The sequence below is a fragment of the Salmo salar genome, chromosome ssa03 (genome assembly GCF_905237065.1).
Source record: "Salmo salar chromosome ssa03, Ssal_v3.1, whole genome shotgun sequence".
Taxonomy (NCBI): Eukaryota; Metazoa; Chordata; class Actinopteri; order Salmoniformes; family Salmonidae; genus Salmo; species Salmo salar.
Window position 1 is genome coordinate 50,810,457 of NC_059444.1, and position 17,094 is coordinate 50,827,550.

General features: G+C 44.3%; 1 protein-coding gene across 1 annotated transcript in view; it reads left to right on the forward strand.

Annotated features, from left to right (window-relative positions):
- LOC106600699 (transient receptor potential cation channel subfamily M member 4) overlaps positions 1–17,094 on the forward strand; it is an 86,815-nt gene that overhangs the window by 40,881 nt on the left and 28,840 nt on the right. Inside the window, exons 10-16 of the mRNA XM_014192261.2 lie at positions 3,953–4,071; positions 4,363–4,662; positions 7,123–7,224; positions 10,701–10,829; positions 14,802–14,931; positions 15,288–15,433; positions 15,790–15,902. Of these exons, the coding sequence (XP_014047736.2) occupies positions 3,953–4,071; positions 4,363–4,662; positions 7,123–7,224; positions 10,701–10,829; positions 14,802–14,931; positions 15,288–15,433; positions 15,790–15,902 (1,039 nt within the window). The remainder of the gene's footprint in view (positions 1–3,952; positions 4,072–4,362; positions 4,663–7,122; positions 7,225–10,700; positions 10,830–14,801; positions 14,932–15,287; positions 15,434–15,789; positions 15,903–17,094) is intronic.

Genomic DNA, 17,094 nt, shown 5'->3' on the forward strand with positions numbered 1-17,094 from the left:
TTACTGTTTAGATTAAATCGAGCGCTCTCAAACTTCCCATCATTCTGATTACGGTAGTCATTTTGTCACCCTCATCATGGCAAAGACACGGAGAAATGCATATGATGCAGCTTTCAAGTTGAAGGCGATTGATCTGGCTTATGGAAAAGGAAATAGAGCTGCTGCACGGGAGCTTGGTCTTAATGAGTCGATGATAAGACGTTGGAAACAGCAGCGTGACAACTTAAGCTTACTGCTAAATTTTTTTGTTTTGTTACAAGCCGTGTTTCGTTAAAGCCTATTTATTTTTGTTACAAGCCATGTTTCGTTAAAGCCTATTTATTTTTGTTACAAGCCGTGTTTCGTTAAAGCCTGTGTAAAGTTCATTTGTTTCAATGTACCGGTAGGCACCTGCGGCTTATAGACCATGTGCGGCTTATTTATGTTCAAAATATATATATTTTTTTAATTCAGTGGGTGCTGCTTATATTCAGGTGCGCTTAATAGTCCGGAAATTACGGTAAACCTAATCTTTATCAAATGATCAATCAAAGGGACCAACTCTGAACATACGTACGTCTACGTATGGGTTGTTTAAGTTGTATCTCATTATATTCCCAGTATTAGTTTATCAAATCTCTAGTAATCGATTATACACACATACAATTCATCATGTTTTCATATCTTCACAGAATCCCTATAGAACGTCAGAAATACTTATGTACTCTCATCAATCAATCCATTGGCTCAGTAAACATTCTCCCAGCGGGGAAAAACTGAAGTTTCCCGGACACTGCCTCGACTGGTCGTGGGATCCTAAATGGTTCTCTATCCTCCCAGAAACCACAGCAAAGTCTAGCCTCCCATGCTGCTAACATCCCGCTCTCAATGCCACCCCGAGATATTCTATGATGGGCAGTGATGGACGGAACCCCAAGATAACATTATATCAAAACTTATTATCCAAATTTCAATCATCTTATTTCCACACTCACACAACTCTCATATCACATTCACACAGTACTGTTCCCAAACACACTTAATCAATATTTTTATAACCTGCAGGAATATTTTATTACTTCTATAGGTGGATTTGGTTTATAGCTTTCACATATGTACCTAACTATTTTAAACCATTGCATATCATTAACTTATCTACTAACTATTATTTATCAAATGCTCACACAGTACCTTAATGGTCACCCACACAGGAATGATCAAATGCTCACACAGAACATTACTAAATAACCATCCACACAGGATTGGTCAGACCAGTCACACAGAATTGGTCAGATGTCCACACAGAACATCATTGAAAGGTTAACCACACAGAGTCAACCTACCGTGCCCACACAGAACGCTTCTATAAAACACTCACACAGAGTAACCCAGGGCATACATTTAAAATAATTGGATTCCACCACTTTTGAGGGTCACTTAGACACTTTTCAGAACAAGGTTATTTTTCTCCAATAGGGCTTCACCAAGTACCGTGTTTCTCACAGAACCCACAGTCACCCTGGCCCCTCGCCCCTTCAGACCGCACCAATCCCCACTGTGATCAGTTCAGTGTCAGGAAGTCACCCGCAACCGACCAATGATAAGTGCCTTTGAGTCTACTAACTCTCAGATCATCCTCCACTGACTCGGCCCTGTTTACGCCTCCAACGTGCCCCCCTCACACAGGAATACACACTCAGAGCCCCCGTAACAGAGGCTTTTGTTAAAAACTCGATTTCAAGTGTGGTTCGCTCACCTCATTCTTTTATTAAACAACATTTTGGATGTGGTATCCACTCGGCTCGCTGCCTCTCAGATCATAGGTGGGTCCATCTGCTCCATTCCCGAAGTGTTTGAGGGATCCCTCGTGCACGATTTACCCAGGTCGTCAGGAGCGGTCACCAAGTGAAGATTCACATCCCCATCCCCATCCCCATCGCCAAATGTGGTGGTTAATTTCTTTACTATCAAATGAGGAGAGACAAACTTATCACACAAGTCAGAGTTATACTTAAACTAAATCTTTATTCACTTATTAATAAGGGAGCAGGTCAATACAACACACACATATAAAGTGAATCGATTGAGTGCTCTACGATAATGATGGCTAGTCGACGGTGAGAGCCCCACGACAAAGAATACAACACCTTTTTATACACTGCTCAAAAAAATAAAGGGAACACTTAAACAACACAATGTAACTCCAAGTCAATCACACTTCTGTGAAATCAAACTGTCCACTTAGGAAGCAACACTGATTGACAATAAATTTCACATGCTGTTGTGCAAATGGAATAGACAACAGGTGGAAATTATAGGCAATTAGCAAGACACCCGCAATAAAGGAGTGGTTCTGCAGGTGGGGACCACAGACCACTTCTCAGTTCCTATGCTTCCTGGCTGATGTTTTGGTCACTTTTGAATGCTGGCGATGCTTTCACTCTAGTGGTAGCATGAGACGGAGTCTACAACCCACACAAGTGGCTCAGGTAGTGCAGCTCATCCAGGATGGCACATCAATGCGAGCTGTGGCAAGAAGGTTTGCTGTGTCTGTCAGCGTAGTGTCCAGAGCATGGAGGGCTACCAGGAGACAGGCCAGTACATCAGGAGACGTGGAGGAGGCCGTAGGAGGGCAACAACCCAGCAGCAGGACCGCTACCTCCGCCTTTGTGCAAGGAGGAGCAGGAGGAGCACTGCTAGAGCCCTGCAAAATCACCTCCAGCAGGCCACAAATGTGCATGTGTCTGCTCAAACGGTCAGAAACAGACTCCATGAGGGTGGTATGAGGGCCCGACATCCACAGGTGGGGGTTGTGCTTACAGCCCAACACCGTGCAGGACGTTTGGCATTTGCCAGAGAACACCAAGATTGGCAAATTCACCACTGGCGCCCTGTGCTCTTCACAGATGAAGCAGGTTCACACTGAGCACATGTGACAGACGTGACAAAGTCTGGAGACGCCGTGGAGAATGTTCTGCTGCCTGCAACATCCTCCAGCATGACCGGTTTGGCGGTGGGTCAGTCATGGTGTGGGGTGGCATTTCTTTGGGGGGCCGCACAGCCCTCCATGTGCTCGCCAGAGGTAGCCTGACTGCCATTAGGTACCGAGATGAAATCCTCAGACCCCTTGTGAGACCATATGCTGGTGCGGTTGGCCCTGGGTTCCTCCTAATGCAAGACAATGCTAGACCTCATGTGGCTGGAGTGTGTCAGCAGTTCCTGCAAGAGGAAGGCATTGATGCTATGGACGGGCCCGCCCGTTCCCCAGACCTGAATCCAATTGAGCACATCTGGGACATCATGTCTCGCTCCATCCACCAAACGCCACGTTGCACCACAGACTGTCCAGGAGTTGGCGGATGCTTTAGTCCAGGTCTGGGAGGAGATCCCTCAGGAGACCATCCGCCACCTCATCAGGAGCATGCCCAGGCATTGTAGGGAGGTCATACAGGCACGTGGAGGCCACACACAGACCTCCATGGGTTGATAAATTGGATTTCCATTGATTATTTTTGTGTGATTTTGTTGTCAGCACATTCAACTATGTAAAGGAAAAAGTATTTAATAAGATTATTTCAGTCATTCAGATCTAGGATGTGTTATTTTAGTGTTCCCTTTATTTTTGAGCAGTATATAATAATTCACGTCAGACAGTATCTGCTGTAAAGACTGTTCTCATTGTGTTGAAACCAGGGTCTGGCCCCGAGCCTTCACTCCCTGGTACCTTCCAGTCAAACCAGAGCAAACTCCCTCCCATGAATGGAATGTGGCCTAAGGAATTGTACATCTACTGTCAGCATTAAGCCCCCAGAGGCCCATTCTCAGTAGAACACACACAGATGAGAGTGTGTGTTCTACTGAGAACCCCCTATTCTGTTGCATAAAACAACCATTTGATGCAGTAACAGTATTTATAACATAATCTTGTAATTTCTCTCACACTAATCATTCGTTCTATGTATTTGTCTGTCAGCCAGTAAACGTGTGTCCAGCGATGCCAGTGAGTACACAGAGGAGCTGAAGCTAGCAGTAGCCTGGAACAGGGTGGACATCGCTAAGAGTGAACTCTTCAACGGAGACATCCAATGGAAGGTGAACTGCTCCTCACTTCTAATGCCCCTGTTTAACACCATTTATTTTATGTTATTTAGTTGACAAGGAATTTATTATACTCAAAACAGGCAGGCAGAACAGATAGACAGAAATTGGAAATTTAACAATATAGAGAAAATAGGCTGGTGGAGAAGGGAAGTTGGAAATCGATTCAATTCGTGAAGCGTTCCTTAATTTTCTCAATAGTATTGTTTCAACTTTGACAGACAGACAGATCGACAGATAGACAGAGAGACATGTTTATAAAAACACCCTCCTATCCTCCCGCAGTACGAGGACCTGGAGGACTCCATGACGGATGCGCTGATCAACGACAAGCCCCAGTTCATACGTCTCTTCAACGAGAACGGCCTCAACATCCTGGACTACCTAACCTACAGGCATCTGGAGGTCCTGTACCGCTCGCTGTCCGACAGTTCTCTGGCCTTCACTCTGCTCCAGCGGCTTCTCACAGAGAGGCAGGGCCTGGCCATATACTCTCCGAAAGAGGCCTTAGCCAACAAGAGCCCCCAGAACCCCATGAGCCCCCTATCAGGACCCTCCTCTGCCAAAGAGCTCAGTTTGTATGAGGTGAGGAGGGGTTAAGGCTGTTGCTGTGACTATATTACCGCCACACCGGCGGTCACGAGTCATGAAGGCTTTCCACGTGACCGTTTAGTCACAGTAATTAGGTTTCTCCAAGCTCTGATGCTGCTGATGGTCATTAGTAGCCTACCAAACTTGCTAACTGCCTGGTACTCAGCACTCTATTGCCCCTCTAATCACTCTGACATCAATGCAAATGTAATCAACAATTGAATTAAACACCTCATGTTGCGCAACATTTATATAGGCTATGCAATTGTGAAAGAAAACAGAGTGAGGGGCTCTATTAAAAAGAGGAGGATCCCATCAGCTTTCTATAGGCTAGACCTACTATTTTTATTTCTTAACATTCCTAATATTAAGCACATTGCTTGTCTTTACAACAGGAGTATAGCCTACCTGGCTGGTATGAAAATGAACCACAGGAAAAGCGTCATCCATTCGCTATTTAAGTGAATAGATAAAAAAAAAATATCCCTGTTCGTGTTTCGAGACAGGTGCATGATAATGGTTCATTGTAAATCAAAACAAATTTCACACATATATTATTTAGTATATGTAAAGATGAGATTAAATCAAGAATAGTCTGATGGGTGACAATATTAGCCTATCACTTGTGAATGATGCCCAGCGTAAGGCAAGAAACAATGCCTTTTTCTCCCCGACTTGTTCGAGTCATAGTCGCACATCTCCTGTAGCCTAGCCCATAGGCATATATGTGGCCAAATAACTTCTTAAAATTAAGCACATTCATTCACTTTATGAGTAGTGTGGAGCCTAACTGGCATACATAAGCAACGCGTGAGTTTCAAGTTGGGGAAGATCATTTTCACCATAAAAATGCACCTTAATAATTAAAGCATTACATGTTTAATTGCATTTGCGGTCACTTTTGATAATGGTTGTTTCCACTAATGGAACATTCACGCTTATAGCCTACTGCAGTGTGCGCATTACTGAGCTTATAATGTGAAGAAATAGCCAAATGTTGTATCACATTTTAAGCTAAACGTTCTGATCTGTTGCGTCAGCCTCATTGCATAATTAAAAAATATATATATATTCTAGTGGTTGTATTAATTTGGTTCTATTGCACCCCACAACTCTCCCAGACTATGTTTGGAATATTTATTTCTCGCACAGAATAGAATATGTCAACTTTTGTACGATTTGGGATAGTAGATTAAGTTAGGCTAGTGCTTTTGCTGTTTGTTAGGCTTACTCATCTTGTTGGACAGTCTTCTAATATCTTCAATATGCACCTCGGAAGCGCGCAGTTGCGTCCCCGATGTGTCTATCTTCACTTGTAGCCTGTGAGAAAGACCTGCTCACGAGATGGAGAGCCATGTCAGTGAGAGATGCTTCGGAGCACACAGCACTCAGGGAGAAGGGAACAACGGCCACAGGCCGCAAAAGGCATGGATTTTTTTAGGGTGCATTACAACCACACAAAGGGGATGCCGCCGGGAAATTCGAGGCATTATCAAGTGCTTGTCAAATTGTGAATGAGAGACTGATGACGTGTGTACAGCTTGCACAATAAACAAAGCAGAGCTCATGCCCTTCAAGCTACTTTTTTCAAATCATCATTAGAGTCGTATCATGCTGCATTACAATGTATTAAAAATTTTAACATATAGCCCAACTAAAGTTACATTAATAACTCTAAATTAAGCATACAGGAGTACCTATTTCTTTGTTAACTGCTCAACACAGAATAGCCGCATGTGCGCACTCCCTCAAATCCTTTGGAGAAAATATCCTTTCTATTTTATTCAGCTTTGTTCAATTGTATTCTTCATACTATAAAATGAAATAATGTGATGGAATTCTAACCAAATTTTGTCTGCTAAATGAACTAGTGCAGCCCACAGCCATATGGCATAGCCAGATCAGGACCTAACATAAGGACAACTCAGAGTGAGCAATTCTGTTCTTCTGAAATAGACTACATTTTCTTCATATCATGTTTTTTTAGACCTGTCTAAAATAAATAATGGATTTATTGTGGTGGTGTAGGCTATATTACATGGATTTATTAAACTTTTTAAAATGTAGATGTTCCAAAGGTCTGCATCAGTGGCTTGTAGGCTATGTGTGGAAGCCAGGAGATGCTAAATGTGTTATTTAATTAACGGTCAATTACCGTGAGACCGACAGTTATTTGCTTGACTATCACCGGCTGACGAAATTTCATGACCGCCACAGCCCTAGCAGGGGTTGCACTTTATTTTATGCTACAGAAATTACTAGGTATTTATTGGGAAATTACATGGTCAATTGATAAAATAGGAGGGGTCAAAGGGAAGGTATGGCGTCATTCACTGTGTGTGGAGTTAAAACGAAGTTGATCGAATTTAGGTGTTTTGTTCGATAATCTGCTTTAATGCTTTAACTATTTAGTCATCTCAGTTCTATGTGACTTCCTCTCGCCTCTCCCTCCAGGTGTCACGGCTTCTATGGGACATCCTGGGAGATGTGTGTGAGCCCTTCTACTACAGTCTTTTCCGTTTGGACCAGAGCACCAGCACCAGGAGAGCAATGAAGGTAGTGTCTGCCATAGCTGCATTCCAAATGGCACTCGAAGCTAGTTCCACTGCTTTTTTTAAATTGTTCCCTTCTAATCAGGGACTGATTTAGACCTGGGACACCAGGTGGGTGCAACTAATTATCAGGTAGAACACTTTTCTATTGGTAGAACAGAAAACCAGCAGGCTCCGGACCTCGTAGGGTAAGAGTTGAATACCCCTTAGATAAAAAGGTGCTGAATAGAACCATATAGGGTTCTTTGGCTTGTCTCCATAAGGTAACACTTTTTGGTGCAAAGGTAGAACCCTCTATGAAGGGTTATTCTTAGAACCTATAAATGGTTCTACCGAGAACCATTTTATCATCTAAATGTTCTCCTTAGAACCCTCTATGAAGGGTTCTACTGGGAACACTTTCATTTTTGAAGGGTTCTTCGTAGAACCCTTTATGAACTGTTCAACCAACAGCGAAGAGGCTACTCCAGGATGCTGGCCTTCTAGGCAGAGTTGCAAAGAAAAAGCCATATCTCAGACTGGCCAATTAGAAGAAAAGATTAAGATGGGCCAGCATCCTGGAGTCGCCTCTTCACTGTTGACGTTGAGACTGGTGCTTTGTGGGTACTATTTAATGAAGCTGCCAGTTGAGGACATGTGAGGCGTCTGTTTCTCAAACTAGACACGCTAATGTACTTGTCCTCTTGCTCAGTTGTGCACCGGGGCCTCTTTCTATTCTGGTTAGAGTCCGTTTGTGCTATTCTGTGAAGGGAGTAGTACACAGCATTGTACGAGATCTTCAGTTTCTTGGCAATTTCTCGCATGGAATAGCCTTCATTTCTCAGAACAAGAATAGACTGATGAGTTTCAGAAGAAAGTCCTTTGTTTCTGGCCATTTTGAGCCTGTAATTGAACCCACGAATGCTGATGCTCCAGATACTCAACAAGTCTAAAGAAGGCCAGTTTTATTGCTTCTTTAATTAGGACAAACAGTTAGCAGCTGTGCTAACATAATTGCAAAAGGGTTTCTAATGACAAATTATAAAATGATAAACTTGAATTAGCTGACACAATGTGCCATTGGAACACAGGAGTGATGGTCGCTGATAATGGGCCTCTGTATGCCTATGTAGATATTCCATAAAAAATCTGCCGTTTCCAGCTACAATAGTAATTTACAACATTAACAATGTCTACACTGTATTTCTGATCAATTTGATGTTATTTTAATGTACAAAAAAATAGTTTTTCTTTCAAATACAAGGAAATTTCAAAGTGACCCCAAACTTTTGAACGGTAGTATAGGTATAGGTAATTCTCACACCTATCTTTTTAAACGTATCAGATTACTAAAACTCTTGCTGTTGAATGTTTAACACTGAGGTAAAAACTTGTGCTCAAGAACTATAAAACTATGAAAAATACACTGCTCAAAAAAATAAAGGGAACACTTAAACCACATAATGTAACTCCAAGTCAATCACACTTCTGTGAAATCAAACTGTCCACTTAGGAAGCAACACTGATTGACAATAAATGTCACATGCTGTTGTGCAAATGGAATAGACAACAGGTGGAAATTATAGGCAATTAGCAAGACACCCCCAATAAAGGAGTGGTTCTGCAGGTGGGGACCACAGACCACTTCTCAGTTCCTATGCTTCCTGGCTGATGTTTTGGTCACTTTTGAATGCTGGCGGTGCTTCCACTCTAGTGGTAGCATGAGACGGAGTCTACAACCCACACAAGTGGCTCAGGTAGTGCAGCTCATCCAGGATGGCACATCAATGCGAGCTGTGGCAAGAAGGTTTGCTTGTCTGTCAGCGTAGTGTCCAGAGCATGGAAGCGCTACCAGGAGACAGGCCAGTACATCAGGAGACGTGGAGGAGGCCGTAGGAAGGCAACAACCCAGCAGCAGGACCGCTACCTCCGCCTTTGTGCAAGGAGGAGCAGGAGAAGCACTGCCAGAGCCCTGCAAAATGACCTCCAGCAGGCCACAAATGTGCATGTGTCTGCTCAAACGGTCAGAAACAGACTCCATGAGGGTGGTATGAGGGCCCGACATCCACAGGTGGGGGTTGTGCTTACAGCCCAACACCATGCAGGACGTTTGGCATTTGCCAGAGAACACCAAGATTGGCAAATTCGCCACTGGCACCCTGTGCTCTTCACAGATGAAGCAGGTTCACACTGAGCACGTGACAGACGTGACAGAGTCTGGAAACGCCGTGGAGAACGTTCTGCTGCCTGCAACATCCTCCATCATGACCGGTTTGGCGGTGGGTCAGTCATGGTGTGGGGTGGCATTTCTTTGGGGGCCGCACAGCCCTCCATGTGCTCGCCAGAGGTAGCCTGACTGCCATTAGGTACCGAGATGAGATCCTCAGACCCCTTGTGAGACCATATGCTGGTGCGGTTGGCCCTGGTTCCTCCTAATGCAAGACAATGCTAGACCTCATGTGGCTGGAGAGTGTCAGCAGTTCCTGCAAGAGGAAGGCATTGATGCTATGGACTGGCCCGCCCGTTCCCCAGACCTGAATCCAATTGAGCACATCTGGGACATCATGTCTCGCTCCATCCACCAACGCCACGTTGCACCACAGACTGTCCAGGAGTTGGCGGATGCTTTAGTCCAGGTCTGGGAGGAGATCCCTCAGGAGACCATCCGCCACCTCATCAGGAGCATGCCCAGGCGTTGTAGGGAGGTCATACAGGCACGTGGAGGCCACACACACTACTGAGCCTCATTTTGACTTGTTTTAAGGACATTACATCAAAGTTGGATCAGCCTGTAGAGTGGTTTTCCACTTTAATTTTGAGTGTGACTCCAAATCCAGACCTCCATGGGTTGATAAATTGGATTTCCATTGATTATTTTTGTGTGATTTTGTTGTCAGCACATTCAACTATGTAAAGAAAAAAGTATTTAATAAGATTATTTCTTTCATTCAGATCTAGGATGTGTTGTTTAAGTGTTCCCTTTATTTTTTTGAGCAGTATATAAAAAAGCTCATTTAGATTCAGAACAGTGCATGTAGAACCCTTCTTGCCTTTCAAATAATCATTCTTCCCATATAAAGAATCATCAAAGAACCCTTTCTTCAAAAAAAGGTTCTAGGTAGAACCCTTTGCCTTACAAAGAACCCTCCATTTCCAAAAACGGTTCTAAAGAGGAAAACAGTTCTTGGTAGAACCCAATCCTTCCGCAAATAACTATTTAGAACCCTTTTTTCTAAGTGTGTAGTGCACTACTTTTGACCAGGGTCCATGAATTACAAATGCATCTGTTCTCAATGACAAGGTCCATTGATGTGTACTAGGCCTACTTATTCATGTTATAGAGTAGACTCCACTCCACCAATATAGTTGAATCATCAACACTGCTAAGGCTATACCACTGCTTAACTTGCCATAGAATGTAACTGTGACTGCTGTGCTGTGGTAACCAAGGTGTATTCACTCTCTCTCGATCTCTCGCTCTTTATATCTCTCCCCACTCAGCAAGCGAATAAGTTCTTGCAGGGGGATTGTTCGTACAGGGGGCAGAGCTGTCTCTATCCGTGGGCTTCTCTGTTCATCTGGGCTGTGCTGCAGAACCGCAGCGAGATGGCCGTCTACTTCTGGGAGATGGTAATTTATTTATTCATTATTTTATTTAGCCTTTATCTGACCAGGTAAGTCAGTTAAGAATGTATGGGAACAGGCAGCTGTAATGACAATGATAACAATGACTCTCTAATGGGTTCTTCATTCTATAGCCAGAGGACTCCTGATATCTCCAGGAGTGATAAATATCATGTTTGTCTTTATCTGTTGTCTAGTACTGTCTTTTTGCAAGCTAGGGCCATCTACTTTAAGTGCTGCCTTTCTTCCCAGTAGCCTACTTGGTGTGTGAACTGCTGACTGCTATTAACCTGAAGATGATTGTTCAAATCAAATCAAATGTTATTGGTCACATACACATATTTAGCAGATGTTATTGAGGCTGTAGTGAAATGATTGAGTTCCTAGCTCCAACAGTGCAGTAGTATCTAACAATTCACAACAACACACACAAATCTAAAACTAAAAGAATGGAATTAAGAAATATATTACTATCAGGACGAGCAATGTCGGAGTGCCAATGACTAAAATACAGTAGAATAGAATACAGTATATACATATGAAATGAGTAAAGCAGTATGTAAACATTATTAAAGTGACTAGTGTTCCATTATTAAAGTGACCAGTGATTCCATGTCTATGTACATGGAGCAGCAGCTTCTAAGGTGCAGGGTTGAGTAACTGGGTGATACCCGGCTAGTGATGGATATTTTGCAGTCTGATGGCCTTGAGATAGAAGCTGTTTTTCAGTCTCTTGGTCCCAGCTTTGATGCACCTGTACTGACCTCGCCTTCTGTATGGTAGCGGGGTGAACAGGCCGTGGCTCATGTGGTTGATGTCCTTGATGATCTTTTTGGCCTTCCTGTGACATCAGGTGTTGTAGGTGTCTTGGAGGTTAGGCAGTGTGCTGAGGTCCTGAGGTTGAAGAGGCGCTGTTACGCCTTCTTCACCACACTGTCTGTGTGGGTGGACCATTTCAGATTGTCCGTGATGTGTACGTAGAGGAACTTGAAGCGTTCCAACTTTTCCACTGTGGTCCCATCGATTTGGATAGGGGCGTGCTCCCTCTGCTGTTTCCTGAAGTCCATGATCAGCTCCTTTGTTTTGTTGACGTTGAGGGAGAGGTTATTTTTTCCTGGCACCACTCCGCCAAGGCCCTCACCTCTTTCCTGTAGGCTGTCTCGTCATTGTGGGTAATCAGGCCTACTACTGTTGTGTCGTCTGCAAACTTGATGATTGAGTTGGAGGCCTGCGTTGTCACCAGTCATGGGTGAACAGGGAGTACATGAAGGGGCTGAGCACGTACCCCGTTTGTGTTAAGGATCAGCGAAGTGGAGGTGTTGTTTCCTACCTTCACCACCTGGGGGGCGGCCCGTCAGGAAGTCCAGGATCCAATTGCACAGGGCGTGTTTCAGACCCAGGGCCCCAAGCTTAATGATGAGTTTGGAGGGTACTATGGTGTTGAAGGCTCAGCTATAGTCAATGAACAGCATTCTTACATAGGTATTCTTCTTGTCCAGATGGGATAGAGCAGTGTGCAGTGCGATGGTGATTGCATCGTCTGTGGATCTATTGGGGCGGTAAGCAAATTGAAGTGGGTCTACGGTGTCAGGTGAGGTAGAGGTGACATGATCCTTAACTTGCCTCTCAAAGCACTTCATGATGACAGAAGTGAGTGCTACAGGGCGGTAGTCATTAAGTTCAGTTACCTTTGCTTTCTTGGGTACAGGAACAATGGACATCTTGAATCAAGTGTGGACAGCTGACTGGGATAGGGAGAGATTGAATATGTCCATTAACACCGAAGCCAGCTGGTTTGCTCATGCTCTGAGGATGCGGCTTGGGATGATGTCTGGGCCGGCAGCCTTGCGAGGGTTAACAAGCTTAAATGTCTTACTCACGCCAGCCACGGAGAACGAGAGCCCCCAGCCCTTGGGAGTGGGCCGCATTGGTGGCACTGTGTTATCCAGGTGCCCTTAGAGAGTCCCTATATGAGCTTGATACCTTGATAAGCTCATTTTCTGACGATGGCTCATCGCTCTCCGTACTTCAACCTTCCGACGTCTGCTTTCGATTCATTTCTTTCCAACTCCTTGCTTCTTTTGACTTCACCCTTCCAGTCCCTTCCCACTCACAAGGCAGGCAATACGCTTGACCTCATCTTTACCAGAGGCTGTTCGCCTACTAATCTCACTGCAACCCTCTCCAGGTATCTGATCACTACTTTGTTTCCTTTTCTGACTCCCTTTCCTCCAACCATAGCCACTCAGCCCCTACCCAGATGGCCAAGTGCCATTGCAATCTTCGCTCTGTATCTCCCACTATTCTCTCCTCTTTATCCTGTCATCTCTCCCTTTTGCTAAATACTTTTCCCTCCTGTCTCTGCCTTTTCGACCCTCCTCTTCTCCCTTTACGCATCCTATGACTCGCACTGTCCCGTTTCCTCCCGGCCAGCTTGGCCCTTCCCTCCTGCTCCATGGCTAAGTGCCTCATTGAGAGCTTACAGAACAGGGCTACGGGCAGCTGAGCAAAAATGGATCCAAACTAAACTTCCGGAGGACCTTTCATCCTTTCACTCCCTCCTATCTACCTTGTCTTCCTCTGTGTCCACTGCTAAAGCCACTTTCTATCACTCTAAATGTCAAGCTTCTGCCTCTAACCCTAGGAAACGTAATCCCCCCCTCCCCCTCCCTCTCTAATGATGACTTTGTCAACCACTTTGAAAAGAAGGTTGAAGACATCCGCTCCTCATTCAATCAGCCTATTGAATACACTGGTCCCATTCACACACAACTACCCTACGCCTTGAGCTCTTTCACCCCTCTCTCTCTCTCTCCAGATGAAATCCTGCAACTAGGGGTGTCAGGCTGCCCGACAACCTGCCCGCTTGACCCCATTCCCTTCTCCAGACCATCTCTGGAGACCTTCTTCCATTCCTCACTTTCCTCATCAACTCATCCCTGACCACTGGCTGTGTCCCCTCTGACTTTCAAATAGCCCGAGTCGCTCCCGTTCTCAAAAAACCAACACCTCGACTCCTCTTTGTCGTCAGATACTACAGACCGGTATCCGTTCTTTCTTTTCTTTCCAAAACACTTGACCAACTCTCTCAATATCTCTCTCAGAACTATCTTCTTGACCCTAACCAGTCAGGCTTCAAAACGGGTCTCTCAACCGAGACTGCTCTTCTCTGTGTCACGGAGGCTCTCCGCACTGCCAAAGCTGACTCTCCTCTGTTCTCATCCTCCTAGATCTAGTCACTGCCTTCGACATGGTGAACCATCAGATCCTCCTCTCCACCCTCTCAGGGCTGGGCGTCTCTGCACACTCTTGGATTGCATCCTACCTGGTAGGCCGCTCCACTCTGTCGTTCTCTACAAACATCAAAGCAGCCCGCCTGGTGTTCAACCTTCCCAAGTTCTCCCATTTCACTCTTCTCCTCCGCACACTTCACTGGCTTCCAGTTGAAGCCCGCATCCACTACAAGACCATGGTACTTTCCTATGGAACAGCAAGAGGAACTGCCCTTCCCTACCTTCAGGCTATGCTCAAACCCAACACCCCAACCCGAGCACTCCATTCTGCCACCTCTGGTCACTTGGCCCTCTCAGCCCTATGGGAGGGCAACTCCCGCTCAGCCCATTCCAAGCTCTTCTCTGTCTTGGCACCCCAATTGTGGAACCCTATCCATCTTTCCGAAAACATCTGAAACCCGACCTCTTCAAAGTGTATCTTAAATACACTTTGTCCCATCTATCTATGTTAAGATGAATGCACTAACTGTAAGTCGCTCTGGATCAGTGTCTGCTAAATGACTAAAATGTCAATGTAAATACTTGAAGTTAAACTAATCTGTAGAAAAATTCATTAATTTACGAATGCACAGAGTAATTTTAGCATTGATCTCTCCCCTTTTTATATCCACTTCCCTCTCTCTCTCGCTTTCTCTCCCTCTCGCTCTCTCTGCCTCTCTCTCCCCCCTCTCCCTCTCTCCTCCAGGCAGGGGAATCTGTCCTCAGTGCTCTGGCAGGCTGTAAGATTCTGAGGGAGCTGTCTAAGCTGGAGAGTGAGACGGAAACCAAGCTCTCTATGAAGGAGCTGGCCCAGAAGTTTGAGAACTTGGCCCTTGGTGAGTTAGCCTTATCCTGGCTGTGTGTTTGTACTGTGAGGATGTCAATGTAGTGGTTATCAACTCTGTTATGCATACATGTTAGCAGCTTGTATTTTTTGAGTGAAGGTTACTATTATGGCTAGTAGCGAGTCCGCATCAGACCGCAAGGGACCACCTGTTCTGAAAGTCTACTGGACGGCATCCCAGTCTGGGACCATTTACATTGCTTTCACACTCAATGTCTTTAAGATGAGGACTGAAGCAAACCAATCCGCACTCCTAATGGGAAACCTAATGTGAAAACCTGTGACCCGTTTCTTCTCTCTTTAGAAGTCTTCAGTGAGTGAGTGTTAACTCTTTAATCATCTCTCTAGACGTGTTCAGTGAGTGCTACCAGAGCAGTGAAAGCCGCTCTTTCACCCTCCTTATAAGGCAGTCTCCGGTGTGGGGCAAAGCTACCTGTCTACAGATGGCCACCTCAGCCGACGCCCGCCACTTCTTCAGCCACGATGGCGTGCAGGTCTGTACTAAACTCAGGGGTCAGAGGTCAAGGTGTGTGTGTTTGTGTGTGCGTGCGTGCTTTGTGTGTGTGCGTGCATACGTGTGTGTGAATCTTGAATCAAATCAAATTTATCACATGCTTCGTAAACAACAGGTGTAGACTAACAGTGAAATGCTTACTTACGGGTCCTTTTCCAACAAGATGAAGAGTTAAAGATAAAACATGTAATAATCTGTGTGTGTGATCTGTGTTCACATTAATCTTTATAAAACGAACCAGCCCCTTAGATTTCCAAAGTGTGTGTGTTAGAACATGGAGGGGGGTTAATTGAAGTTTCTTAGTACCAACTCTGCTACTACCTCTTCCTCTGGCAGTCTCTGCTGTCTCAGATCTGGTGGGGAGACATGAAGAGGAGCACGAAGGTCTGGAAACTGGTCCTCTCCTTCTTCTTACCCCCCCTCATCTACACCAACCTCATCAGCTTCAGGTTAGTGTCTGTCTGTCTGAGAATTTCCATTCCATTAAAGGTGCAATATGCAGCAGTCGCGCCACCATTTGCAGGAATTCTAATACTTAGCCTAATTTCAGTTTATATGACAAAACAAGCAATGTATAGTGTAGAGAATCATTCTACCATCTAAACTGCTGTGAAATATATTTGAATTAACCAAAAATATAGTATTTTCAGCTGTTTGAAACTGGAGTACAAAACGGAAAGTAAAATACGTAAAAACAAAACGTAAGAACGGGAAGCATAGAAATAGCGTACATAGATGAGATCTATCGCTTCTTAGACTTGCTTTCAATGAGAATGAAATATCTATAAATCACATTTCTATGTGCATTTTGTCAGGTCACCCAAAAAGTTACATATTTATGCATAATAAGCATTAAGATACAGAAAAGATTGGCTGCCCACATGAAAAAAATACTACAGTTTACTATAATATTTACTACAGAATTCGGTAGTAAACTGTAGTATACTGTAGAATATTATATACAGTACTACACACTGTAGTATCCCTTGATCATGTATAGTACTTGTCACGCACTGACCTTGGAGATCCTTTATTCTCTATTTTGGTTAGGTCGGGGTGTGACTAGGGTGGGCATTCTAGTTTATTTATTTCTATGTTGGCCTGGTATGGTTCCCAATCGTTGTCTCTGATTGGGGATTATATTTAGGTAGCCATTTCCCCACTGTGTTTTGTGGGATCTTGTTTGTGTATAGTTGCCTTGAGCACTGCATAGCTTCACGTTCGTTTTGTTCTTTATTGTTTTTTTTGTGCCAGTTCACGTAATAAAGATGATGAACCCAAACCACACTGCATTTTGGTCCGATTCTTACAACAACGGCCGTGACAGTACTTACTATATAATTTTGTAGTATACTGTAGACTACTATAGTAAATACTACAGTAATGTCCTCAAACAACAAAAGCACAGTCTGTAAAAACAAAGATAATAAAATAAAACACTACAGTATAATACAGTCTGCAAAAACACTACAGTAAATAAAAAAACATTTTACTACAGTATTTATACTACAGTAAACTGCAAATGGGGGTGGCAGGTAGCCTAGTGGTTACAGCGTTGGGCCAGTAACCGAAAGGTTACTAGATCGAATTCCCAAGCTGACAAGGTAAAAATCTTTCCTTCTGCCCCTGAACAAGGCAGTT